The sequence below is a fragment of the Phasianus colchicus genome, chromosome 29 (genome assembly GCF_987193195.1).
Source record: "Phasianus colchicus chromosome 29, bPhaCol1.hap1.1, whole genome shotgun sequence".
Classification (NCBI taxonomy): Eukaryota; Metazoa; Chordata; class Aves; order Galliformes; family Phasianidae; genus Phasianus; species Phasianus colchicus.
Genome location: NC_143464.1, coordinates 238,607 through 265,303, shown reverse-complemented (window position 1 = coordinate 265,303; position 26,697 = coordinate 238,607). Strand labels below are relative to the sequence as shown.

Below are 26,697 nucleotides of genomic sequence, written 5' to 3'. Positions count from 1 at the left end.
TTATGAGTCTAATCTAGGATTCTACCTTTATTTTGATACAGTAATAGTGAAAACACTACAAAGATTCTGTTCCATGGCTTTACAGCTCTATAAATGACTCTTGTTATTTCAAACAGAGCTTGCATGTAAAAACACATGTACATAAAAGTGCATTATTATGAAATATGGAAATGACCATAGACAGAAAATGTCTGTGGAAAACACAATTACATCTTCTTTGAGAATTCCAAGGTGAGTTAAACACAGAACTGACTAGGCCAGATAGAAAGAAGAAAAGTAATTTAATAAGTTAAGAAAAGCTTCTGAGACACTTCTGCTCTCATTGTATCAGCTCAAAAGCATTTAAATCCAAAATGCAAAGAATGATCACTGCATTTACATCAATTTTCTATTTCAATTTCCATCAACAAATAATTATTCTATTTTCTTTTTAAAAATGGTTTATTAGTAACAAGTCTCCTGCACAGTCTTGTGTGGAAAATATGATTGGATATCTTTGTATCTTTCTGCATGTTAGTCTTCTCAACTCTTTGGAGCTTACTGGGCCAATTTCAATTGCATTTGATGAAAAAGGAGATATAAATATTCCATGTTTTCGTAAAGTTTCAAAAAAGAAAAATTCATTATTAGGAAAAAATATGCATCTTACTACATTCTACTAACAGGTTTCTGATATGACTAAATACAGCTCCTTTCTATGCTAAAATATTTCCAAGCATTTTGAAATAGAAACTTGGGTCACATTGTTCTCTATTGATTCCCTGGGGGCTTTCTTTAGGTCCCACATCTGTTTTTGTCTACTTAAAACATACCGTAACCACGTGTACATAATTAGATCTATTTCACCTATTTCATCCACTACATTCAAAAAAATAACGATGAAAGCTGTACTTGTAGCCTTTCACCCTAAAACATTTTAAATCGAAACCATGATTCACCACTGTAACACTTTTTACTTTTAGAACATAATATGCTAACTCTTTATAATGTGTGTTACCTATGCTACACTTCAAAGGACCTTGATCTCATTTGCAGGAGATCAAGTTTTTATTACTTCAATAGTAGTCTCAATAACTTTAAGAGATAAATCTGACTTCTGTTCAAAAATGGCTCTTATATATCTCAGTTCTTCACACTGATGCACGGAAAAAAAAAATCAGTTCGAAGACAGAATTTGAAGAACTGTACAAAATGATATCCTGATATCAGGATTACATGTTCAAACAGTGTTTCAACCTTGTGTATTGATGTTTGTGGTTTTCTTAAGACGCAAAACAAAGAAAAGCAACAATACAAACATGACCACTCTTTCTAGTAAAAACTTAAATTTAACTGAATGCAAGTTGAAAAAAAGCACTTTTTTTTTTCCTCCTCTAGGAGTATCACAGTCAATTATCTTTGTTAATATAGTTGCAGTAATGAAGCATTAAGTTAACATCCAATCTCCCTCCTTGTACATTTCAAGTCCAAGAATGAATTGCCTTTGTTATCCTTCTGCAAAATTGTTGTTCATACCATTTTATGCACAGAAAAGTTATCAATTTATTTGTACATTTGCTAGGGAAATTAACTACTTCCAGTCAGTTAATCCTTGGCTAAATTTACAAAACAACTATTTGAAGTAGGACATCTGAGAATGCACGTGTGTATAAGCTGTTAATTTGTTCCACCACAAACCTCTCTCTACCCCTAAACTTCATACTCATTAAGTGGACATAGGGATGGATATTTTAGTTTTACTCTAGAGGGTATCACAGTTTCCTAAAGATGGCAGCTCAGAAAAGGTAGCAAAGAACTCATGTTTCTCCAGATTCTGAAATTGAACATAATATTCCATAAATGTTCAAAATATCTCACAAGCAAGTATCCCACTCCTTTCTGGTGTACATACGAAATGTGAAAGATAAGAAACTTTCAATTATTCGCAAAGATAGCAGATACTTTTACAGAACTGAATAATGAATAGATTTCAACCTTTGTGCTGAATCATGCAGATTTTGTCAAGATGACACCAAATTAGGAAAAATGTCAGATTTTTAAAACATAAAATATACACCAAGTATATTAAAATAACATTAGATTGTGAAGTCAACACTGAAAGGTTAGAAATAATGTTTCCTGCAGTCTTTATGAATTCCTAGATAACATTATGGCACTGATTTACTTCCATAAACACACACTGTTTATTCCCTAGAAAGTCATACTATAGCGAAATGATAATTATTTGTCTTAGTATCCTAAACAACTGAGGCTGCAGTACCTTGAGATGCTTTTTGTTTGTTTCTTTGCTTTCCATTTTGAAACACATTCAATAATAAAAATGAATGAGATTGATTTGAAAGCATTTGTTGATGAGAAACTATCCTTGTCTTTTGTAATTTTTTTTAGGATTAAAGAACCAGTATTCACACTAGCACTGAGTTTGTGAAAATACAACCTTTCAGCCTTTGCAGACCTTGAATAAAGTTACTTCTTTGCTGCCATGATAAAACAATAGCATAATTAGTAACATTTTTATTAACATATTTGGGAGTAGTCATTAATGTGCTCTTTAACTAAGCAAATTTTAACTCAGACAATTCAGGTCAGAGGGCAGACCCAGAGATAACTTCGAGCTTCAAAATGAGTAAGACTGATAACATTAAAATAGTTCCTTTATTTGCATGACAATCTGAAACATGCATATTACCCAACCCTGCATGCTGCCAAATGGTAACATATAGGATATGCCATACAGTACAACTACTGAATTCTCTTTGCAACTGCTTCACATCTCCCATTTGATGCTCAACAAATAAGCTGCAAATACATATTTATTGGCATTTAATTTCCTATATCCTATATCTTTGGTACTGTTAGACAGTTTTGACTCAATCTTTCAGTGCCCCAGTTAAACATATGAAATAGGGACTAAGAATCTATTATAGGATTTTATAGGGTTGCAAAAATAAAATTAATTTTAAAAAAAACTTTTTAAGCACTTACTCATGTATTCACATCGGTCAATTAGAAATCTATGCTTTTATAGTCAGTGAAGCAAAGTGGGAGACACTAACTAAACTAAAACACTTTACTTCTTATGCAGCAAAACATCATTTTTTTTTCCAGATTGCAATGTAACTGGGAATTAAAAAAGGGAGAATAAGCTGAGGAGACCAGCTTCAGAGCAGGTAAGACTGCGCTGGGGAAGGGATCTATAGCAAAGAAGCCGACGAAAAAGCTCTTTTTAGGGCTGGTTTTGAAGGCAGCAAAAAGCACGTGGTCGGCGCCGGGAGCTGGCAGCTTGTGGGCGGGCTGCTGAGGTAGCAGGGGTGGAGCTGGCCCAAATCGCGGTATAATTTAAACAGCTGGCCCTTATCTCTTGTACCTGACCTTGACTGCTCATTGGGAATTTAAAAGCAGCTCTTGGGAGGGCAGGAGCCGGCTCCTGCCCACATATCGCTCCAGGTGAGAACGAGGTGTTACCCGCCTTTGACACCGGAGAGGGTGGTCAGAGTGTGAACGCAGCCCACACTGCTCATACATTACTGCAGTAGCTGGTGTGGGAGTTGTGACTTGTGGCAGGACACATCAGTGCTTTGTCCTTGTCTTTGTTCAGGTGATCAGCTCTCCTACTGACAGACCTCGAGACCGCAGGTTCAAACATGGTCTCTACCAGGCGGCGGGCTTCCCCCAAGGGGACTGTGGCGACCCAGACAGAGGGCCTGCCAAGAAATGTAGCAGTTCAGGTCTCTGGCTGTAGGGAGTGCCTGAGCCTGCTGCTGCCAGGGGAGAATGGGAAGGATGCCACTTGTGCAAGGTGCGAGCAGGTGGACGAGCTTCTCAGCCTGGTGGTGGAGCTTAGGGAGGAGGTAGGGAGATTAAGAGCCATCAGAGAGTGCGAGCGGGAGATAGACTGGTGGTGTGACTCTCTGCGTGAAAGACAGAGAGATTGCACCCCCCAAACAGCAGTGGACCCTCTCCCTTGCCACGATCGAAATGAGAGAGCTAATTTGAGGGCAGAGGAGGAATGGCATCAGGTCCCAGCTCGGCGATGCGGGCGACCCCCATCCCGACCTACCTCGGTTCCCCAGGTGCCTCTATGTAATAGGTTTGAAGCCCTGAAACTGGAGGGTGCGGTGGTTGAGGGTGAAGTGGGAGAACTGCCTCCAAGTGTTCCCAAGAAGAGGCATCCAGCTCCACGCTTAATGACTGCCTCCTCCAGAAAAGAAAGGAGGGTAATAGTCATAGGAGACTCCCTTCTAGAAGGAACAGAAGGCCCAATATGTCGGCCTGCCCCCACCCGCAGGGAAGTGTGCTGCCTCCCTGGGGCCCGAGTCAGGGATATTTCCAGGAAACTTCCTAGTTTGATTCGCAACTCCGATTATTATCCCTTATTGATAGTCCAGGCTGGCAGTGATGAGGTCACTGACGGAAGCCTGAGAACTATGAAAAATGACTTCAGGAGACTGGGGAGGTTAGTTGAAGGAACAGGCGTACAGGTAGTATTTGCCTGTATTCCTACAGTGGCAGGGAAGGACGCTGAGACGACCAGAAGAACACACCTTATAAACACATGGCTGAAAGGATGGTGCAAAAGTAAGAATTTTGGGTTCTTTGATCATGGGGCGGTCTACTCGGCTCCTGGCCTGGGGTCTGCTGATGGGTCTCACCTGTCTCGAAGGGGGAAACGGATCCTTGCCCAAGAGCTGGCAGGACTTGTAGAGAGGGCTTTAAACTAGATATGAAGGGGGTAGGGGATAAAACCAGGCCTGCTAGAGATGAGCCTGGGGGAGCGGCAATGGGATTAGGGATGAGGCGAGGGGCTCGGCTGAAGTGCATCTACACCAATGCACGCAGCATGGGCAACAAACAAGAAGAGTTGGAAGCCATGGTGCGGCAGGCAAACTATGACCTAGTCGCCATTACGGAAACATGGTGGGACTGCTCCCATGACTGGAGTGCTGCAATGGATGGCTACAAGCTCTTCAGGAAGGATAGGCAAGAAAGAAGGGGTGGTGGTGTGGCTCTGTATGTTAGGGAGTGTTTTGATGTTACTGAGCTTGTGGCTGGGGATGATAAGGTTGAATCCCTATGGGTAAAGATCAGGGGAAGGGCTGACAAGGCAGATGTATTGGTGGGTGTCTGCTATAGACCGCCGAACCAGGATGAGGAGACAGATGAGGTGTTCTATGAGCAGCTGGCAGAAGCTGCGAGGTCACCAGCCCTTGTCCTCATGGGGGACTTCAACTTCCCTGACATATGCTGGGAATTCAACGCAGCGCAGAAGAAGCAGTCTAGGAGGTTTCTGGAGTGTATAGAGGATAACTTTCTGATGCAGCTGGTGAGAGAGCCTACGAGAGGAGCTGCCCCGCTAGACCTGCTGTTCACAAACAGAGAAGGTCTGGTGGAAGATGTGGAGGTTGGGGGCTGTCTTGGACAGAGTGACCATGAGATGGTAGAGTTCTCGATTCTTGGTGGAGCCAGGAGGAAGAACAGCAAAACTGTTACCTTGGACTTCCGGAGGGCGGACTTTGAACTGTTTAGAAGACTAGTAGGGGGAGTCCCCTGGGATTCAGTCTTAGAGGGTAAAGGGGTCCAAGACAACTGGTTGCTCTTCAAGAAGGTAGTCTTACAGGCGCAGGAGCGGGCTGTCCCCCTGAGCTGCAAAATGAGCCGGCGGGGAAGGAGACCGGCGTGGATGAATAAGCAACTATTCTTGAAGCTCCGGGAGAAAAAGAGAATCTACCTCCTGTGGAAGAAGGGACGGGCAACTCAGAAAGAATACAGAGAAGTTGTTAAGATATGCAGGGAGAAAATCAGAAAGGCGAAAGCCCAGCTCGAGCTCGACCTGGCCACTGGAATAAAAAGAAACAAGAAATCCTTTTACAAATATATCAACAGTAAGAGGAGGACTAAGGAGAATCTCCATTCTTTACTGGATGAAGCCGGGAATGTGACTACTGAGGATAAAGAAAAGGCAGAGGTCCTGAATGCCTTCTTTACGTCTGTCTTTAAAGGTCAGACCAGTTATCCTCAGGATATTCCACTTTTCGACCAGGTGGTCTCGGCTGGAGACCAGACTAAACCACCCATGATTCAGAAGGAAACGGTCAGAGACCTTCTACTCCAACTGGACTGTCACAAGTCCATGGGGCCGGATGAGATTCACCCGAGAGTGCTGAGGGAACTGGCGGAGGTGATAGCCGAGCCGCTTTCCATCATCTATCAGCGCTCCTTGTTGACTGGTGAGGTACCAGAAGACTGGAGGCTTGCCAATGTGACTCCCATCTACAAGAAGGGCTGTAAGGAGGACCCGGGGAACTACAGGCCTGTTAGCCTGACCTCGGTGCCAGGGAAGGTTATGGAGCAGATTGTCTTGAGGGAGATCATGCGGCAAGTGCGGGACAACTGGAGCATCAGGTCTAGCCAGCATGGGTTCACGAAGGGTAGGTCCTGCTTGACCAACCTGATCTCCTTCTATGATCTAGTGACCCGCCTGGTGGATGAGGGAAAGGCTGTTGATGTAGTCTACCTAGACTTCAGCAAGGCCTTTGACACTGTCTCCCACAGTATTCTCCTGCAGAAGCTGGCAGCCCGTGGCTTGGACAGGTACACTCTTGGCTGGGTAAGGAACTGGCTGGAGGGTCGAGCCCAGAGAGTGGTGGTCAATGGAGCTAAATCCAGCTGGCGACCGGTCACGAGTGGTGTTCCCCAGGGGTCGGTGCTGGGGCCTGTCCTTTTCAATATTTTTATTGATGACCTGGATGAGGGCATTGAGTGCACCCTCAGTAAGTTTGCAGATGACACCAAGTTGGCTGGAAGTGTCGATCTGCCTGGGGGTAGCAAGGCCCTACAGAGAGATCTGGACAGGCTGGAGAGCTGGGCTGAAGCCAATGGGATGAGGTTTAATAAGACCAAATGCCGGGTCCTACACTTTGGCCACAGCAACCCCAAGCAACGCTACAGGCTTGGGGTGGAATGGCTTGAAGACTGTGTAGAGGAAATGGACCTGGGGGTGTTGGTTGACGCTCGGCTAAACATGAGCCAGCAGTGTGCCCGGGTGGCCAAGAAGGCCAATGGCATTCTGGCTTGTATCAGAAGCAGTGTGACCAGCAGGAGTAGGGAAGTAATTGTTCCCCTGTACTCAGCTCTGGTGAGGCCGCACCTTGAGTATTGTGTCCAGTTCTGGGCCCCTCACTGCAAGAAAGACATTGAGGCCCTGGAGCGTGTTCAAAGAAGGGCAACAAAGCTGGTGAGGGGTCTGGAGCACAGGCCTTATGAGGAGCGGCTGAGGGAGCTGGGATTGTTCAGTCTGGAGAAGAGGAGGCTCAGGGGAGACCTTATTGCTCTCTATAACTACCTGAAGGGAGGTTGTAGCGAGCTGGGGGTCGGCCTCTTCTCTCGTGTAACTGGTGATAGGACTAGAGGGAATGGTTTCAAGCTTCGCCAGGGAAGATTCAGGCTGGATATTAGGAAATACTACTTCTCTGAAAGGGTGGTCAGGCACTGGAATGGGCTGCCCAGGGAGGTGGTGGAGTCACCGACCCTGGAGGTGTTCAAAGAACGTTTGGATGTTGTGTTGAGGGATATGGTTTAATGAGAACCATTGGTGACAGGTGGATGGTTGGACTGGATGATCTTATAGGTCTTTTCCAACCTTAGTGATTCTGTGATTCTGTGATTCTGTGAAAATCACCTTAGTTCTGAGAGTTACCAAATGACTCATCCACATTAAATTAAATAAGAATAAAGAAAGTCTGAAATGGTTACAAGAGAATAAAAACTGTTTGTCTCCCAAGGAGTTGTGCGATTTTATTCGTTAATACACCAAAAATGCTAGATCTCAAATGAAAGAGATGGGAAGAAAACTAGCAATAGCTGAAATCATCACATCAGAAGCTCTCCTCTCACTGCTGCTGGGCTACAGAGCTCAACAGTATCAGGAACTCTAGCCTTGTGAAGGGTAAGCACAGTAAGAGCCATGGTTTCCTTTCCTCTCTGGAACTGATATACTTAGCTATTTTCACTCACTTGCATACTTTTTAAATAACCATTAAAATTTTTTCAGAACAGCATGTATTCTTTGTACACCAGTCTGGTCTCAAAGTCTAGTGTCTTCCAGCTGACTCCACTACTCTATTGGTTTACTCTCATGAAACCCAAGAATTTGATTATGTTACTAGCAAGCACACTAGTGAGAGTTAAATGGAAACTGAGCACTGCCATTCCACATCTCTTCAATTTAGTTTATCTAATTCTCTGATTCTGAGATTATGCAATGGTCAGTAGGGACATAGGAAGTAAAAAAGTGCACACATTTGATATTTTATTTAGGTATATATTAATGTAAAGAATTTTATTTGTCCTTGATAGAAAATCTTCAATTTATAACTATGAATCAAAATTGCAATCCTTGCTCTTTTCATATTCTTTCCTTTCTGATGGGAAAATACTGACGGTAAGCTTTTTAGGATCAATTATCCTCAGTTACGACTGGTTTTCATTTGTATGTGAAATTTCCAAGGACTACAAAAAAACAAAAGGAAATCAAGGCCACACTAGGACAGTTAGAAGGGAAAGGTTTAATAAACCACAGATGTAGAGGAACAAAGAGTGTATTATTCAAGATAAAGTGTAGTTTAGAGAATACATGAGTAGAGAGGATATCTTGTCTTTTGGAAAGATGAAGGAAAAGAGATTGCAAGAACACATGGTTCTGCTGGAGAGAATACAGTGAGCTCTTGAACTCTGAAAGAATACAGAAATTGCTGAAAGGGAGTGTCATGAGAGAGAATGTGTACAAATAATGTATGAGCAAGAAGAATGCTTGCAAAGAGAAAGGGAACAATTAGAAATAGAAAGGTAAAATCTAGAGGGAAAGGATGGAATGAGAGCATTTTGAAAGAGAGCAAGTTCTTATTGAACAGGAACATCAAAAAGAAGCAGAGTGAATTGCTTATGAAAGGAAGGCACTTCATGGACAACAACTTCATTATGAACAGGGAAAGAGGAATGCTTTGAAACATCCACAAAATACATATCAAAGAAGAGATTATCTTTACTGGAATGAACGTAGCTCATTCTGATTCTAGTTCCAGAACATCTAACAGTCTTTAGAAATCTCTCACTTCGCTTCAATGATATAACAGTAAATGATTAAATCATTTTCTTTGTAAGGAAAAGATGTATTTAAATCACTCTATCAAAATCTTGTCATTCTTCTCTATTGCTCTTTTCTTTTTCTGGTTATTAAATGATATTTACATCTTAATCTATTCTGCTAAGATACAGAAGTCCTCCTATTTCAGATGCTAAGATCTATTCAGGGGCATTTGACCTAAAAGACTTTCTGAATTTTGGAGTACTTTGTTTCATATAAACATGAATAGAACTAGAGGGAAATCACAGAGGAATAGTATCTCTTCCAAAGGAACAAAAACCTCCTGAAATAATAAAGCTTCAAAAGAAACAGAAGCATGAAATCAGATTATTTACTTTAAAACAAACAAACAAATAAACCTACCTTCCATTATCTTATGTTCATTATATTGTTTTCTTTCTTTTTCTTAAGCTACTTAAGACCAGGTGTTTAGAACTGTCTTCATTTTCCTAGGAAGGAGAACAGCTTTCATATTCAAGTGGAAGGACATATAAGCATGTTTGAAGACAGTCACAGATTGTAATTCTGCCTCTGAGGATCAATCAGTAGTACTTTTTTGATGCGTATGAAAGGAATATTTGAAATAAATATATTCAAGGCACTCTTTCTGATATGAATTTTCCATCTGCTTGTGGGTTTTAATATAACTTTTTGCATTCAGAGCTCTTTTAATCTCTGAGTTCTAGAAAGGATCCACATGCATTTCATTGATGTTTCCCATTGCTATACTACGTTTAGATCCTTTTGCTCATATCCTGAACCCTACAGTAGAAGATTCCTAACCCATGATCTTCTATTGAGAAGTTCTTAAGGAAGTTATTTTTGGAGCATGGACTTTTCCTAGTACAACTAGGAGTAATGAAAGGCAAATTGACTAGAGGTTTCCTACGTCAAAACCATCATTGGTAACTTCATCAACCTTATGAACTCTTGACTTCAGTGACTCTAAAATAGTTTGGAATAGTTATATTTGTTCTCTTCCCTTGTGACATGTTCAGAGAGTACTGCAGCTACAGCTAGAAAGTTAGGCATTTATTAATATTAAATAGCAACAGTAGTAATTTTCCTTCTTTTTTGCTAAGCTTTACCTGCTAATTCCTGACTTGTTTAATTATATATATTTTTTTCCTTCTCTAAATATCACTACTCAGCACCATAAAAAATAAGTAAATAAAATAAAATAAAATAAAATAAAATAAAATAAAATAAAATAAAATAAAATAAAATAAAGAAGAAAAGCAATAGTCAGAAATTTTATATAGATTTTTAGAAACCTTTCCAGAAACATTTCCAAATCTTTCCCAGTCATCAGGGCATTCAGTTGACTGTCATGGCTTTTCTAATATGTTTGATGCTTGGCAACTACATCAGCCAATTCCGTCAGGACTCTGGGATGCATCTCATCAGGACTCATAGTCTTGTGGATGTTCAGATTCCTCAGGTGATCCTGAACCTGATCTTTGTTTACAGTGGGAAGGATGTTTCTTCTCCAATCCCCTCACTGTGAACCAGTATTTTGAGGGCTGTGTGCTGTGCTGTGCACTCATCAGAACAGGCTGAGGTAAAAATTTTTTGAGTACCTCAGCCTTCTCCTTATCTGCTCTTACCATCTTGCCTGTGTCACTCTTTCGGGGGGGTACACCCTCTTGGACTCACCTTTTCTGGTTGAGATACCCGTAGAAGATTCATTTCAAATACATATTTTTATTTTTATTTTATTTTTATTTTTTGTGATTTATTTATTAAATTTATTGCTCCATGGCATTTATTCAGATTTAGCAAGGCCATCCAATGATTTCATGTAAAGCCAAACATTCTGAGAATTGTGCTTTCTTTTCAAATGAAGAAAAACCACTTAGATGTACATGTAAAATTTGAGAGAACTAATCAGCAATACCACTTGTAGGTGAGGAAACAGTCTGATTAAAGCAGGGGAGCACACTGAAGAGATGTGAGACTAGGCACTTTAAAAATTTAGAATACAAATTTTTGCCAAATATTTAGTTAATAAAAAACCTCAGCACTGGGCGTGGAGTCTGGACATCCTCACTTCTAAACTTGTCTTAGCCACAGAACCTCTCTCTTTTGCCACTTCAAGCTTTACATTTTCTTGCTTTGCATTTCAAATGTTAAAATAATCAATATTTAAAATATAGTTTATATGATGGATCTGATCCCTAAAAATTGATTTCAAATAATCAATAAAAGCCAAATAGAACTTTGTCTCAGGCTTTGGAAATACATACAATGATAACATGGCTATCTAGATGCACAGAAACAGAACTGAGGGAAAAAAAGATATTACAAAACAACATTCTCTTTTTTAAAATGTTTTAACTAAAACTAAAATGTTTTAAGTAAACTATTCACTTAATTTGCAGAATTTTTAGACTGGCTTATTTAAAGCACTGCAGGTTATGTGGGGAATATATTCTGTCATAACACTGTAGCTCATAGTTTCCTAAATTTGCAAATTAAGTGAAAACCTGATGGCATAGAGATTACTTACAGATTGTGATCGTGGTCAAAACGGATTTAGCTTGGGGAAAAGTAATTTGTTTCCAAACAAATAACATGAGATGGAGAGAAACAAACACAGAGAGCACAGAGCCTATGTTACTGCCTGCTTTTCAGGCCTACGCCACCCCTCCATTTCTGACCCTTCTAACTGTCTCAGAGCTGATCGTCTCTGCTGACCTTTCCTCCTCACACCTTTCCCTGCTTCAGCACAGGCTCTCCAGAACAGCACAATGAACTCTGCTGGATGCACCTCCTCCCCGAGCTACTTGCAGGGTTGTTTCTCACTCTTTTCCTCTTAATGCCAGGCAGCATTTTGGATTTCCAAGCTTTCTTCATCCCAAGGCACTTGCCCATGGTTGAGGGGCCTGACTGCACCCTGTGGTGGGGTCAATGGAGCCAGCTGAAACAGCTGTGTCTGGCACAAAGCAGCTACACCTCACTTCTCACAGCACTGTGGCAATCTGTGCTTGCTGCTTCCTCAGCACCTGAATTTGGTACACTCACTCAAAAGTATACTTGCTTTTCTAGGGCGTACATTATTCCCTCACCTAAAATCTAAGAAATGACTGTACTATGTTGTTATGTTGTTGCTAGCTTCTCCCCCACTCCAGCTCTCTCTCTCTCTTTTTTAAAAAAAACAAAAACTAATAGATGGAAAACAATTCCTAAAAGATTCAAGTTTATTTATTTGCAACAGAATTTTCCTAAACTTAATTTTACACTGTATTACAAATCTTAAAATATTTAACATTTAGTCAATTGGTAACTAGTTATTTACAAGTCATTTGTTAATTTATGCAGCATGAGGTATCTGATTTATCTGATTCTGGTATGTCTTTCTTCTTATTATTAATTTCGGCAGTCAGGATTTTTTAAAAAAGGAAGTGGTGATATTTTGAGTCTAGCTTTGCTTTGTATCAGGCTGCTAGTTGTATCAATGAGTTGAGATGATAGCCTTTATGGACTGAATAAAGGAAAATTTAGATACCAACAGAGTGCATCTCTGCTATTAATGGTTTCATGTTTTCTTACTGGTGTAGAAGCAGGCAACGGAAATTTTAATATACAAAGTTAAAGGCCCAATGTTTGTTTTACATCACCTACTTGCTAGTTAAAAGGATCTATAACAGCACAGAGGAGTGTGGTTTTCTTGCTATTCAAAGACCCAAATTCCCCAGGAAAGGATTGGTAAAAAATGGTGAATCTTGTGTATATTTTTCCATATATATAAAATGAATATTTCCCTTTTCCAGTAAGAACAGCTATTCTTATTATAACTAGCTTAATATTATAACTAGCTTAGTAATATGATCTTCACTATTAATACATAGCTATTCTTCAGTGAAGTTTATCCATTCTGTTAGAATTAGTGTAAGAAAAACTAAAATAGAGCTTGAGAGTACTTTGAAACCATGTTTACAAATGTTCAGAATACCTGCAGGAAACATCTTTACAGCGGTTTGATAAAACTTTGCAAATACATGTAATGCAATGGTACAAGCACCGGAGCCAGGAATGGTGGTTGGAAGTTTTCATTTTGTTGCTCGCATACTGTTTGAATTTAGACCTAACAACTCAATGTCTATGAAACTCATTCTGTCTGTAAAAAGGAGATAATATCCATTATACCCTCAGAAGTCTGTTCTCAGTACAAATTTTTGTACTGATCCTTTAAAAATAAAAACAATAGATGCACTGTTTTTACATCTCTCTTAAAATATAAAATATAAATAATTACTATTTATTTATTTATTAAAAGAGAGACTCACTGTCCAAATGAGAGCATTATGATAATCTAGTAAGAAGTTTAGTAGACACAGGACAGACTCCTATGAAACAGTTCAGTTAATGAGTTCTCAGTCAGGGTCATAGTGAAACATTTAGAAGGTTATTCACTCTTAATTTCAAAACTTATAGTAATGGAAGACAGAATTGACAAACACCCTACAGAAGATCATCCAATAGTTAATAATGTTTACTCTTTAAAATAGGCTTTATTTTCACCTAGGCTATATCTGTTTTGATCCTCTAGGAATTGGATCTCATTGTGCCTTTTGCTTTGTATTAAGGAATAGTTCAATGTTATGCATGTCATCTCCTTTGCAAGTTCCTGGCAAATTATGATGAAACGGATACACTTGCAGAACATCAAAGTAATCACGTAATTAAGCCAAACTGGTGGTTTGTCTGGAACAGCTTGCAAAATGACAATGTGATCTAATTTGCAATATCTGTATAGGTTTGGTTTTAAACGTGCTGGCATATTTTTTAATTAGATCTTCTTCCTCTGTCACTGGTGTAAAAAATCAGACTTAAATAACAGCGTGGGTTTCTATTCTGTTTTTGTTTCCAATTATCAGTCTCATTACTTATTATTATCTAGCTGGGATTGTATATTGTACAATAACAGAAAACTTCCTCACAGTCTTTGTACTTCATATAAAATCAGCTGTAACTTAATTCACAATGACATAAACAATGTGATAACACCATAGCTTATGCTTCCATTTAAAATTTATCATTTCTGTTTTTGTAAAATAACATCAGTTCGTATAATCTGTGTACAATTCAGTCTGATTGCTTAGAATAACTTGTTACAAATGTTAAATAGCTGTCATGCTAATACATCATAAGACATGATGAATATGTAGTTTTTAGGAAGAGTGCCACAAGAGCTCAATCCATCTTTGAAGAGACACATTTTTTATAAGGAACCTATTTCATACTCATACATAAAGCACAGTTGTTTAGCTTTGTTTATCTTTGCAGAAGCTTGCTTATGAATAGAAATAACACATTTTATAGAAGAGAGAAAGAAAGGTAGAAAGAAAGTAGCAGTAGCACATCCTTCTTTTCATAAATTCTCTTAGAAAGTTAACTGAGTTTCACTGAAGGGAATGAATCAATGGTCCTTTATAAAGAAAAAATCAATTAGAAAGTCATTACATAAACGTTAGCATTCAAAAAATAAAATTATATATTAAAGCCAATCAGACTGTATGTCAGAACTACGGTGAATTGCACTTGCACTGATGTATGCAAAATCATTAGCAACCTCCATGTCCAAGAAATGTAGAGAGTGAAAAAGAACATGTTTATAGACAACTGAATTTTCTTTTGCAAGCTATCTCAAGCAGCAGATGACTTCTCTGGGCTTTTTAAGAGGTTTACTTTGTCTATCTCAAGTGTTACTGTTGTTACTGAAATTAGAACACTTGAGGCAACACATAAGACAACAGCCACTCCTGTGGCATCCAGGAGGGCTATAGGAAGAACAGGAATCCCAGTAGAGTCTTTCTCCCAATAGCTTGCTGTAGTCCTGGTGTGATTTGTGTTTAATGCCACACTGGAGAGGCAGATGGTGTTAAACATTGAGAAGGAGCACTACTGAGCATCTCACAGAAGAGCTGAAGTCCCCTCCTGTGGATGCAATGGGACAGTCAATCTTATTTATTTCCTTAATGACAGCAAATAGGCTAGCTAACTTTTCGTGTTTGGGTCTGCATCACAGAAGATTAATGTATCTCTCCCTGATGGGTTTGTTCTGAGCAATCAGAAGCAGAAGAAATCTCTCCCTGTAAGTCAGATGCTGTAGCTTGCAAAATTAAACATTCCGATACAGGTTGTCACATCATACAACCACTGCAAGGGATGGGGCATTTCAACTGTATCACAGTTTCAGGATTTTTGTAATTGGTATTTCACATCTTAACATCAAGTAGTGCACTGGGAGTTAAAGAGTTAATGCTCCAGTTCTGTGGATTGTTGATATTTCTAGGTATAGCTGTCTCAGAAGACAACTATATAGCCCAGAGGACTTTACGTTTTTATTTTCTGTTTGGATGGGAAAACAAAACTGTTTGCAAATCATGAGACATCTCCTTTTTCCTTTCCGCTCATCTCTACAGCGTGTGTGCTCCCTAGCCATCTCACCTTCAGCGTTAGAGTAAGGCCTTTGTTTTTTGGACACTTTCATTTTATTTGATTTCTTAGCTTCCATTTCGATTATATTATATTATATTGTGTTATCTTGCATTTCAATATCTCATTTAGTAAATCAACTTTTCTCCTCAGATCATTGTTGTTTCATTTTTAGGCCCATCTCTCTACCCTTTACCCTCTCTACCCCTTTTCCCCTTCCCCCTTTCCCAAGGTGTGGGTCTGTGGGTCCCCCTGACCCATTAGTCATGGAACCAGGCTGAACTGGCCTGTAAACCATTGACATACTGCATCTACCATTAGAGGTTCAATCCTAAACACAGTAGATAGAGAGAAAAGGAGACACAGAAGTCTGAATTCATTACATATGTTTCTGAACACATATTCAACATAATACACATATAGTTAGATATAACTGAAATGCAAATGGCATGCATTTCATTTCAGAAATGAGATGCATTTCTGAGCTGAGGTAAAAACTATGTTTAGTTAGAAAAGCTGAATTAGGGTACTTAGTGCCAGAGATGCTTAAGTAACAAAGACATCCCTATAGCTCTGTAGATGTGAAGGAGGTATGAGATGAGACAACAACTGCTGGACAGACAAAATGCCTGAGTGTGCCTCAGCTGGTGAAAGATACCTGAATTCAGAAACATAATTTGTCCTAGGTTCCTAAAACACTTCAGTATGAGATGTATACTGTCCTAACGCTATCCATTTATCTTCTAGCAATATGTACTTAGATTAGACAAGTTTGTATAAAAGTCTAATCAAATGTTCTGATAATGGTTATTTTTATATTTGAATTCAGGTATAATGGACCATAGGGTCATAAAGAGTAGATGGTGCATATACAAATTCATATCCACTCATAATTTATAACAATTAGTAATTTTGATGACAGAATACTAGTTCTTGGGAACAAACATACCAAAAACTACACCCATTTGGTCTAGAATAGCAAACAATCACCAAAGTCAAATAACACAACTCAAAACACTTAGTACTCCACTAATAATTTCAAAATCTAGCACAAAGGACTTTATTTTAAAGACTTAATCTGGATATATGAACAATAAACAGAAAAATAGAAGAAAAAAAAAAACATGAAAAAAAAATGAAAGCAAATAATAAAGAAAGATTGTTAAAGAAAAAATGGTTATGACTGCTACTGGAGTACTGTGTTCAGGGAATCCAGAACAACCACATATTATATTCTTATTGTCCCTCATTTAATCGTTGCTAGCAAAACCTATGCTTTAAATAAAATGCTTTTATACTAACTTTTCATACATTAAATTTGATTTCTAAATCAAAATATACCCAAGTCAGGTTTCAGTGTAAGATATTTATAAAGTAGCCAGTATTAAATAAATTGTTTGAATATTTATTTTACAACTTGAAAGTCTATTTTGCAACTGTAGCTCATTTTCTTTGGCTCTACTTCAAAAAAAAAAAAAAATAAAATCCTTTTGTGTCTCACATGTCTTAAATCATCTTAAGACATCTTAAGTCACTGCATGTGTTTAGGAGCTGGTTGATCACATCTGAGAAGTGCTTGTAAAAGGAAGCAACGTTGTAGTATCTTTTATTCCAACAAGTTAATCAGTAAATCCGCTCTGCTTTCATTGCGCATCATCTGTAAACTGAAAAGCTGAAGGCTGACTTGCATATTTGCTAATGCACTAATGCAGTAAATGATAAGAATATGTAAGTGGTTGATTCTAATCACAGCCTTGTGAAGCTATATTGCAGAAAGCAGAATTAAATCCATAGGGCTACCCTGGACATCTGTTGTGTGGAGCTCTGACTTTGCAATTCCTATTGACAGCTACATCAAACATCCGAGTGCTTGAAATATTTGAGTGAGTGACCAGAACTCTTTAGGCTCAAATGAGATGCTGCATTACTGCATTAATAATCAGAGGAATGTTCATCAGTTCAGACATCTACAAGTTAGACACTATATTTCTATCTAAACTCTGAATTTTAAATAGACATGTTTTCTTAGAATGTAAGAATATTTTACCATTGTGTGCATTGACACAGCTAATCATAGCAGCTAATCATAAATGAGCAGATTTGTAGAAAGATTCAAGCATTAAGCGTTATCTGGAGTATTATGTTCAGGTCTGGGGCCCCCAATACAAGAAGGAAAGGGAGTTGTTAAGGTCCAGAGGAGAGCCACAGAGATGATAGAGGGATGGAGCACCTCCCCTACAAAGACAGGCTAAGGGACATGGACTTGTTCAGCCTGGTTAAAAGAAGGCTACGGGGTGACCTCTTGGCAGCATGTGACATGGAGTATGGAGAGATCAACTTTTCACAGTCTCAGCAAAGATATATTATGCTTCAAATTATGATAGATTCAAAGAAAAACAGAGATTATGCATGGAAAAGGGATGACAATCTGTTAAGCTTATTACTAGAATGCTATCAATACTGAAGGCTTTTGTGGGGTTAAGAATGTAAACTGGGAAATAATATGTAAGAGCCATTTAAAGTTCAATAAATATGCAGTAGAACCACATGACTCAGGAAGTTTTTGAGCCAAAACTAATTCAAAAGTAGAAGAACACTGTCTGGAAGCAACATACCTATTTTTATTTTTTTTTATATATATACACTTCTTACCAGATCCCAAAGAGATGGCCTTTTCTTACATTTATATATGTATAGAAAAAATAAAAATATGGCCTTTTCCCTCTCAAGCATCTGTTTTCTCACCAATACCTGGCATTTTCTCCCAGAAATACCAGCTTTCTCACGGATACATGACCTTCTCCCCCCCACATCAGACATTTTCTCCCAGAAATATGTCATTTGAGCACAGAGATCAAGTCTCCCCGAAAAAGCACTTTTCTGAGAAATACCTGACATTTTCTCTGCAAAATACTACTTGACACTCCTCCAGTGGACATTTTCTCCCGTGTTTACCATATTTTCTCCCCGAGACCACTTGGCACACCAAAAATACCGCAGTTGCTCTCCTCTACAAGACAGTCTTTCCCACCGTTTCCCACTTTTCTCCCTCATTTATCTCATTTGCTCCCTGAAGTTCCAGCTTTCTCCTCATTCGATGACATTTTCTCCCAGAAATTCCCGTTTTTCACCCAGAGGATGGCATCTTCTTCCAAAAAGAACACCTTAGCTCCCAGAAATACCAGCTTTCTCCAATCCAATGAGATTAGCTCCCAGAAATACTGCTTTTTGCCCAAACACATGATCTATTCCACCACAACTATCATGTTTTAATCCTCAAGAATACATTCTCTACCAGACCTATGCCATTTCCCCCCACAAATACCACCCTTCTCCCAAATACGTGGCATTTCCTCCCACAAGTACTACTCGGCCATCCAAAAGAGGACATTTCCTCCCCAAAGAAGGAGACTTGCTCCCTGAAAAAACAGCCTTCTCCCCAAACAGATGAAGTTTTCTACCAGAAAAACAGCTTTTCTTAGATATGCTTCACGCTTCATCCACAAAATACTATATGACAATGCCAAAGGTGACTTTTTCCAACAAAAATACGATCTTTTCTCCCACAAATATCACCATTCTCCCAAACAGATGACATTTTCTACCACAAGTACTACTTCACACTCCACAGGATGAGACTTACCATCATACTTTTCTAGACTTCATATCACAGTTTCCTCCCAAATTAGATTTCCTTCCAGACATACCAGCATTCCCCGAAACAGAGGACATTTTCCCCCGGAAATACCATCATACCATCTTTTCTCCCAGAAATACCAGCTTTCTTACAAATACTTCACATTTCCTCCCATTTACACTACTTCACACTCCTAACAATCCTACGGCCGTTTCATCTCCCAAATGTGTTTCTGCCAGAAATACCAGTTGTCTCTTAAATATATGAAGCTTTCTTCTTATACAATCCTCAAGATGACATTTTCTCCAAACAGAGGACATTTTCTCTCAGAAATACCAGGACTCGTATGAATATTTCAATTTCCTCCCGAATATACAACATTACACTCCTCAAGAGGACAGTTTCTTCCAGAAATGTGGCATTTTATCACACCTAGACCATTTTTATCCCCAATAGAACTCATTTTCCCCCACAAATACCACTACTCCAAGAAATAGCTCCCATTCTCTACCAAAAATGCTGCTTTACTCTCCTCAAGATCACACTTACCCCCATCAAGATGGCAGTGTCACAGAAATACCAGCTTCTGCCCCCCAAAATAGGACATTTTCTCCCCAAAACCAAAAAGAATATACCACTTCTCTTAGAAATACCTCCCATTTCATCCCAGGAATACTACTTGACACTCCTCAAGATCACACTTTATCCCATCACAATGGCCTTTTCTCCCACATACACCAGGTTTCTCCAAAATACACCACATTTACTCCTACATAGACCAGGTTTCTCCCAAAGATGGCATACATTCACCCAGAAATTCCTGCCTATTCTTCAAAATACGGCCTTTTCCCAAAAAAAAACAGCTTTCTGACAAACACATGTCATTTTCCAACCAAGTCTGCTACTATCTCCCAGAAACAGCCGGTTTCCGAGAAATACCTGACGTTTGCTCTCCCAAATACTACTTGACACTCCTCCAGAGGACATTGTCTCCCCTATTTACCACGTTTTCTCCTCAAGAGACCACTTGGCACACCAAAAAGACCACCGTTGCTCTCCAATACAAGATATTCTTTCCCACCGGTTCCCACTTTTCTCCCTCAACGATGTCATTTCCTCCCAGAAATGCCACTTTTCCCTTGGAAATTTCACCTTCTCTTCCAAAAAGAGGAGATTTGCTCCCAGAAATACCCCTTCTCTTACAACTGCCACACGCTTTCTCCCCAAAAAGCCTCCATGACAATGCCAAATGGGACACTTGCAGCCAAGAAGAGGACACCTTCTCTCAGAAAGACCACTTTTCTCCCCAAGAGAGGAGATTTTCTCCCAATTGGATGACATTTGCTGTAAGAAAGACCTGTTTTCTTCCCTCAAGAGGACATTGTCTTTCCCACTCAGGACATTTTCTCCCAGAAGTACCGCTACTCTTAGAAACACCTCCATTTCCTCCCAAATCTACTCCATGACACGCCTCAGGATGACACTTACTCCCCGATTTGGGGCATTTTCTCCCAGAAATACCACTTCTCTCCCAAAGGGATGGCCTTTTCCCTCTTTAGCATCTGTTTCCTCACCAATACCTGGCATTTTCTCCAAGAAACACCAGCTTTCTCACACATACGTGACCTTCTCCCCCCCACATCAGATGTTCTCTCCCAGAAATATGGCATTTGATCACAGATATACTCTTTCCAGGGAATACCAGGTTTCATAAAAATACCTCATAATTTCTCCATGAAGTTGGTTAGCAAGATGACACTTTCACCCTAAATAGGAGATTTTCGCTCAGAAATGCATGCTTCCCCCTCACTGAACGGCATCTTCTCCCCAAATTAGGACATTATCTCCCCGAAATACCACATTTCTCCAATCCAATGACATTATCTCTACGGAGAGTTTGCAGTTGCTGCCCGTTAAATCGGTTTTCTCCCCGAATACCACTTTCAGACTTCAACAGCGATCTCGTCTTTCTCGGATGCCGAGAAAGACAGACATCAGCCGGATGCTTTTCTTGGACGAGCGGCTTCTTCTGCGCACATCGCAAAGGAGCGGTTCTGACTTCTTGTGTCCATGCATTCTGCACTACGCTTTTCTCCATCATTCTTATGTCTGTCCCTTGATTCCTAGCAACATTTCGTTTTTCTCGGTTTTTCCGATGCTACACTTCAGCATTCTGTGACGAACAGAGTAGAAGGGAAAAGCCCCTCTAATAAGGCAGCTAGAAGTTCCAGGAGAGACACACGTGGTGCTTTCAGGGAGGACGTTACAGAAAGTTGAGAGATGTGGATTCTTTCCTACGGAGAAAAAAACCCCGGTTTTCAGGAAATGCAGTATTCTGAAATCGCACGTTCTCTGCATAGCAATTTCGATATTTCGCTCTCCTGGGTCGAAAGCAGCACTGTCGCTGAACCACTACGGAGAGTTTGCAGTTGCTGGCCAAGAAATCGCGGTTCTCCCCGAATGCCGCTTTCTGTCTTCAGCAGCGGTCTCGTCTCTCTCGCATGCCGAGAAAGGGCGACTTCAGCCGGATGCTTTTCATCAAGAAGCGGCTTCTTCTGCGCACATCGCAAAGGAGCGGTTCTGACTTCTCCTTGTGTCCATGCATTCTGCACTACGCTTCTCCCTCATTCTTATGCCTTTCCTTTTATTCCCAGCGACACTTTGTTTCTGTGTATTTATCCGATGCTACACTTCAGCATGGATTGATGGCAGCTTTCAACTCCTCCTTTGGAGTGTCTGAATGTGAAGCCTCCAACGGGGGAATTTCCACTCCCCTCTCTCTCCCCGGCAGCCCGCAGTTTCCCTTCGGGGACCCAGCAGGCAACATCTGCCTCTAGCGGCCCTTCCAGCGTTCCCTTCTGTGCGCTTAGCGCCGGGCTGACGGCTCACCTGGGGTCGTGCAAACCCCTCCCGAGGCTTTTCTTCAGGCTGTCCCGGCAGCTGCAGGTGCCTTTAGCGCACACCAGCTCCGGCACTGGGCTCTGTAATAGACGCTGAAAAGCCGACAGCCTGCGGGCTGACTGGAGCACACGTTGTGAACGCGGCCGAGCAGCACGTCAGTAAAGCGCAGCCCGGGCTGCCCGGTGCAAAGGGCGCACGCTGCTGAGAACGCCCCCTGGAAGTGAGCGCAGGGTGCGTGCTGAGCTGGATGGGGAGCAGCGCCCCCTGGTGGGGGACGAGGGAAATGCAGCCGCCGAGGCATTCTTGGTGCAACGAGGGACCGGGGCTTGTTCAGCTTGGAGAAGAGAAGGCTCCGGGAGACCTCCCAGGACTTGAAGGAAACGTTTAAACTGGAGGGGGAACAGATGTTTACGAGGGTGGATAATGACAGGATAATGGGGAATGGTTTTAAATTGAGACAGGGGAGATTTAGTTTAGATATCAGGGGGACGTTTTGCATTCAGACGGTGGTGAGGCATTTTAAAAGGTAGCCCATAGAGGACGTGGATGCCCCATCCTTTGGGACATTCGAGGCCAGGCTGGACGTGGCTCAGGGCAGCCTGGTCTGGTGGACGGTGTCCCTGCACATGGCAGGGGGTTGAAACTAGATGGTCATTGTGGTCCTTTTCAACCCAGGCTATGCTATGATTCTGTGATTACCTTTAGATCTTCGATGTAACGCATGACCTTAGAGAAGCTCATGGATTTCCAAACTAACCTTGCATCTCTTACAGAAGATCTGTGTCAGCAAGGTGTCTTGACGTCAAGCTAAGAAGGAAGCTGTGTGCCCAGTGTCATTCAGGCCCAAATTGTGGTTTCTCCCTGGGAAGGGACACAAAGGGGAGCTGTTGAACAGGCACTGTGTCAGAACCTCTGCTTTCCCCCCCATCCCCCACACTCTGCCCCTAGACTTCCTTTACTATAGAAGCTCCCCACAACTCCCCAGTTTCCCCATTCCACCTCTCCCTCCATCACCAGATCCTCTTTACACCCCACAGCAGTCCCACTCACTCACACCTTCCCCCCCTAGATTCCACACAACCTCCCTTTCCAGCCCAAAAAAGCCACACTGACCCCTTTCTCGCCCCACCCACACCCTCCTTTATCCCCTCTTACCCCCCCCCTTGGAATCATGCAGAAGGATCTGCATGAGACATCCTAGAGAGGTTTGGGGGCTCCAGGGGGCTCTTCTGGACTCAATCAGAAGAGTCTGGAGATATCCCAGAGGGACCTTGGGGTGTCCAGGGAGTCCCCGGGTTGGTCCTGTGGCACCATGGAAGGATCTGGAAGTTCCCACTATGGGCCCAAGAGCTCTGAGGAGTCCCTGGGCTGATTGGGAAATGGCCCAGCAGGGTCTGGTAGGGTCCAGGGAGTTCTCATGTGGGTCTGAGTGGTCCTGGAGTCATCCAGAAGGGTCTGGGGATGTCCCAGAGGAGTCCTGGGGTGTCCAGTGGGTGCTCATGTGAATCTGGGGGGTCTGGCCATCCGTCTCATCATCTGCTGTAACGTGACCACAGCACTTTCATCAGTGGTTTGGACTCACAGCGACAAGATGCACTTTGTCAACTGTGTCACCAAGGAATCATAAGAATTGGAATCGTTGGGACTGGTTAATATGGACTGCTGTTTGTACTCTAAAGAACCCATCCTTGTTCAGTGTATTAATTTTAGTTTAGCTACTTTTAGGATTGTTTTTGAACCGTGCTTCTTTTTCTCTTAATAGAAAAGGGGGAGATGTGGGATAAAGAAAGTCATTATCTTGCTAATGAGTAAAGAAGCTTAGCAGTAACTTGAGCCAGATGTAAACACACACGAGGCTCCTGCTTCCTACATGTAAGTTGCTGTTGCACGGGTATAAAAGGTTGTAAGCATCTTCAGTAAAGGTCCTTCATCGTTCCTTCTGCACCAGCAAGGGAGTCTGAGCCTCTCCGCACCAGCAAGGGAGCTCGGAGCCCTCTTGCCAACAAAGAGGAGAGGAGAGAAGGAGAGGAGAGAAAAGATTGAGCAGAACAAAGGAAAAAGGGAAGAGAGGAGCTTGTAAGGGGGAAGAACAGTGATTAATGAGAGGGGAGAAGAAAGAGGGCAGAACAGAAGAGAGGATACAGGTAAGAAGAGCAGATCTAAAAAGATCCTTTTTCGGAGCAGGACACCATCACTCTGATCAGAGTGCTGTCATCTGTTCCCAAGCCTTAGAAAGGAAAGCAGCCCCGTGCAGCTAACACAGAACCTGCTGGAGAATCACCCACAGACACAAAGGTCTCAGTGCCCAGTCTTGTGCAGGAGCTGCTCTTAATTACAGCAATTTTGCATTAATGGAGCGATCCATTAGCAGCTAGTGTGGAGAAGAGGAGGCTCAGGGCAGACCTTATTGCTCTCTATAACTACCTGAAGTGAGGTTGTAGTGAGCTGGGGGTTAGCCTCTTCTCTCATGTAACTGGTGACAGAACTAGAGGGAATGGCTTCAAGCTGCACCAGGGGAGATTTATGCTGGACATTAGGAAATACTACTTCTCTCAAAGAGTGGTCAGGCAGTGGAATGGGCTGCCCACGGAGGTGGTGGAGTCACCGACCCTGGAGGTATTCAAGGAACTTTTGGATTTCGTGTTGAGGGATATGGTTTAGTGAGAACTATTGGTAATAGGTGGACGGTTGGACTGGATGATCTTACAGGTCTTCTCTAACCTTGGTGTTTCTGTGATCTTCCCAGTCCCCAGTCCTGCCCTGTGCTGGTGCTCTGCAACAAACAGCAGTCCAACACACTGTGTCCCTGCAGAATCACAGAATCGCTCACGTTGGAAAAGACCTTCAAGAGCATCGCGTCCAACCACGACCTGACCAAAGTACCCCAACTCTAACAACCCTCCTCTAAATCATGTCCTGGAGCACCACATCCAAACTTCCTCTTCCCAGCCCCGCTCAGCTCCTCGCAGGCTGCAGACGCTGCTGAGGCTCTCACACTCCACGGCCGTCATCTTCTTCTCGTGCTGCCGGACCGCTCTCTGCAGGGCTGCGCTGAGTTCCTGCCGCTGCAGCCAGAACTGCTGCTCCTGTGCTGACGGATGGAGGAGCTTCATGCCGGCACCCACAGCACGTGGTCCCCGGGCTGCTGGTGGCACGGCAGGATGCTCCCCTCCCTGCCTCCCATCGCCCCTCGGCTCTGGCATCCTCCTATAATCTGCCTAAGGATTCCAAGACCCTGCAGAGGGCTCCGGTCAGGCCGATTGACGGCTGATGCCAACAGCACGAGGTTCAACACCACCACACGCCGGGTCCCGCACGTTGGTCACAACGACCCCAGGCATCGCTGCGGGCTTGGGGCAGAGCGGCCGGAAGGCCGCGTGGAGGAAAAGGATCCGGAGCTGCGGGCCGACGCTCGGCTGAACGCGAGCCAGCAGCGCGCCTTGCGCAGGCGGCCGAGAAGCCGGCCGAGCAGCAGCAGCAGCAGCAGCAGCTGATCGCCCCGCGCTCAGCCCCGCCCCGCACAGCGCCGGCCTCGGGCCGGCACCGCTTGCCCCGGGCGGGAGCGCGGCCGTCGGCGCCCAGCGAGGAGCCCGAGAAGGCGATCCGCGTGGGGCTGAACTAACCGAACTGCCGCGACCGCCGCCTGCAGCGGGACGCCAAGGTGCCCCGGAGCCGCCCGTATCCAGCGGGTTCCCCACGCCATCGCCGGGCCCCGCCGCCCGCCCGGACGCCCCGCTCCCCCCCCTGCGCCCGGGCAGCCGCCAGCCCGCGCTTGCCGCTCTCCAGCAAGGCCCGCACGGAGCGGGGCAGGGCGTGGCGGCGCGGGCGCGGGCTCGCTGCGGTCCCCCACGTTCCCGCCCTCCTCCTCCCGCAACCGCAGCCGGGGCCCGGCCGCCCCGGAGCCCTGGAAGCGGAGCGGCGCCGCGGGCAGCTGAGCCGGGGCCGGGCGGGACGCGCGCGAGGATGACGCAATGACGGCGCGACGGCGCGACGGAAAGGACCCCGCGCGGAGCGCCCGCCCCATCCGGCGGACTGACCAATGGGAGAGCGAAGGAGGCGGGGCCGAGCGCTGGCTCTCCGCCAATGGCGGCCGCGGCCGCGGGGCTCCGTGCGGGGAACGTGGCGGTGCCTCCGCGCCGCCTTCCCCCGACCGCCCGCTCCACCGCCCCGGGTCCCCGCCGCCCCGGGTCCCCGCCGCCGCCTGCCCCGTGCCTCGGGGACGCCGGGCGGTCGGGGGAAGGCGGCGCGGGGCACCGCCGCCGGCCCCATCCGTCCCCCGTCGGAACCGAGCCGTCCGCCGTCGTTGCGCCGCCGGGCTGCGAGAAGCGGCGGCTGACCGCGAGCGGCGGGACCCGCCGGCGTCCGGGAGCGGCTCCTGGCTGAGCCGGGCAGCCCCGAAAGAGAGGGAGAGATCGCGCGGATCGAGGCGCGTTCGAGCCCGGCACGGAGTCAGCGAGAGCCTTCGGCTGCTGCCCCGCAGCTGCAGTCCCCAGGTGCCGTTTTCCATCTGCCCGTCTGTCTGTCCCCGCGCGCAGCTCCCGGAGCTGCGTGAAGCCGACGTGGAGCCGCTTCGAGT

General features: G+C 43.4%; 1 protein-coding gene and 1 pseudogene across 1 annotated transcript; one reads left to right on the top strand and one right to left on the bottom strand.

Moving 5' to 3' along the window:
• Window positions 1–3,644: 3,644 nt before the first annotated feature.
• LOC149914410 (uncharacterized) lies at window positions 3,645–5,013 on the top strand. The gene has a single exon (XM_090126340.1). It carries the CDS (start codon window positions 3,645–3,647, stop codon window positions 4,719–4,721), a length of 1,077 nt encoding a protein of 358 aa, XP_089982466.1. The 3' UTR covers window positions 4,722–5,013.
• A 13,087-nt stretch (window positions 5,014–18,100) lies between these two features.
• Window positions 18,101–26,570, bottom strand: LOC149914409 (uncharacterized; annotated as a pseudogene).
• Between the last annotated feature and the right edge of the window lie 127 nt (window positions 26,571–26,697).

What these genes read in the sequence shown, in the direction of transcription:
- LOC149914410 (XM_090126340.1), top strand. Translation starts at nt 3,645, where the DNA reads ATGGTCTCTACCAGGCGGCGGGCTTCCCCCAAGGGGACTGTGGCGACC.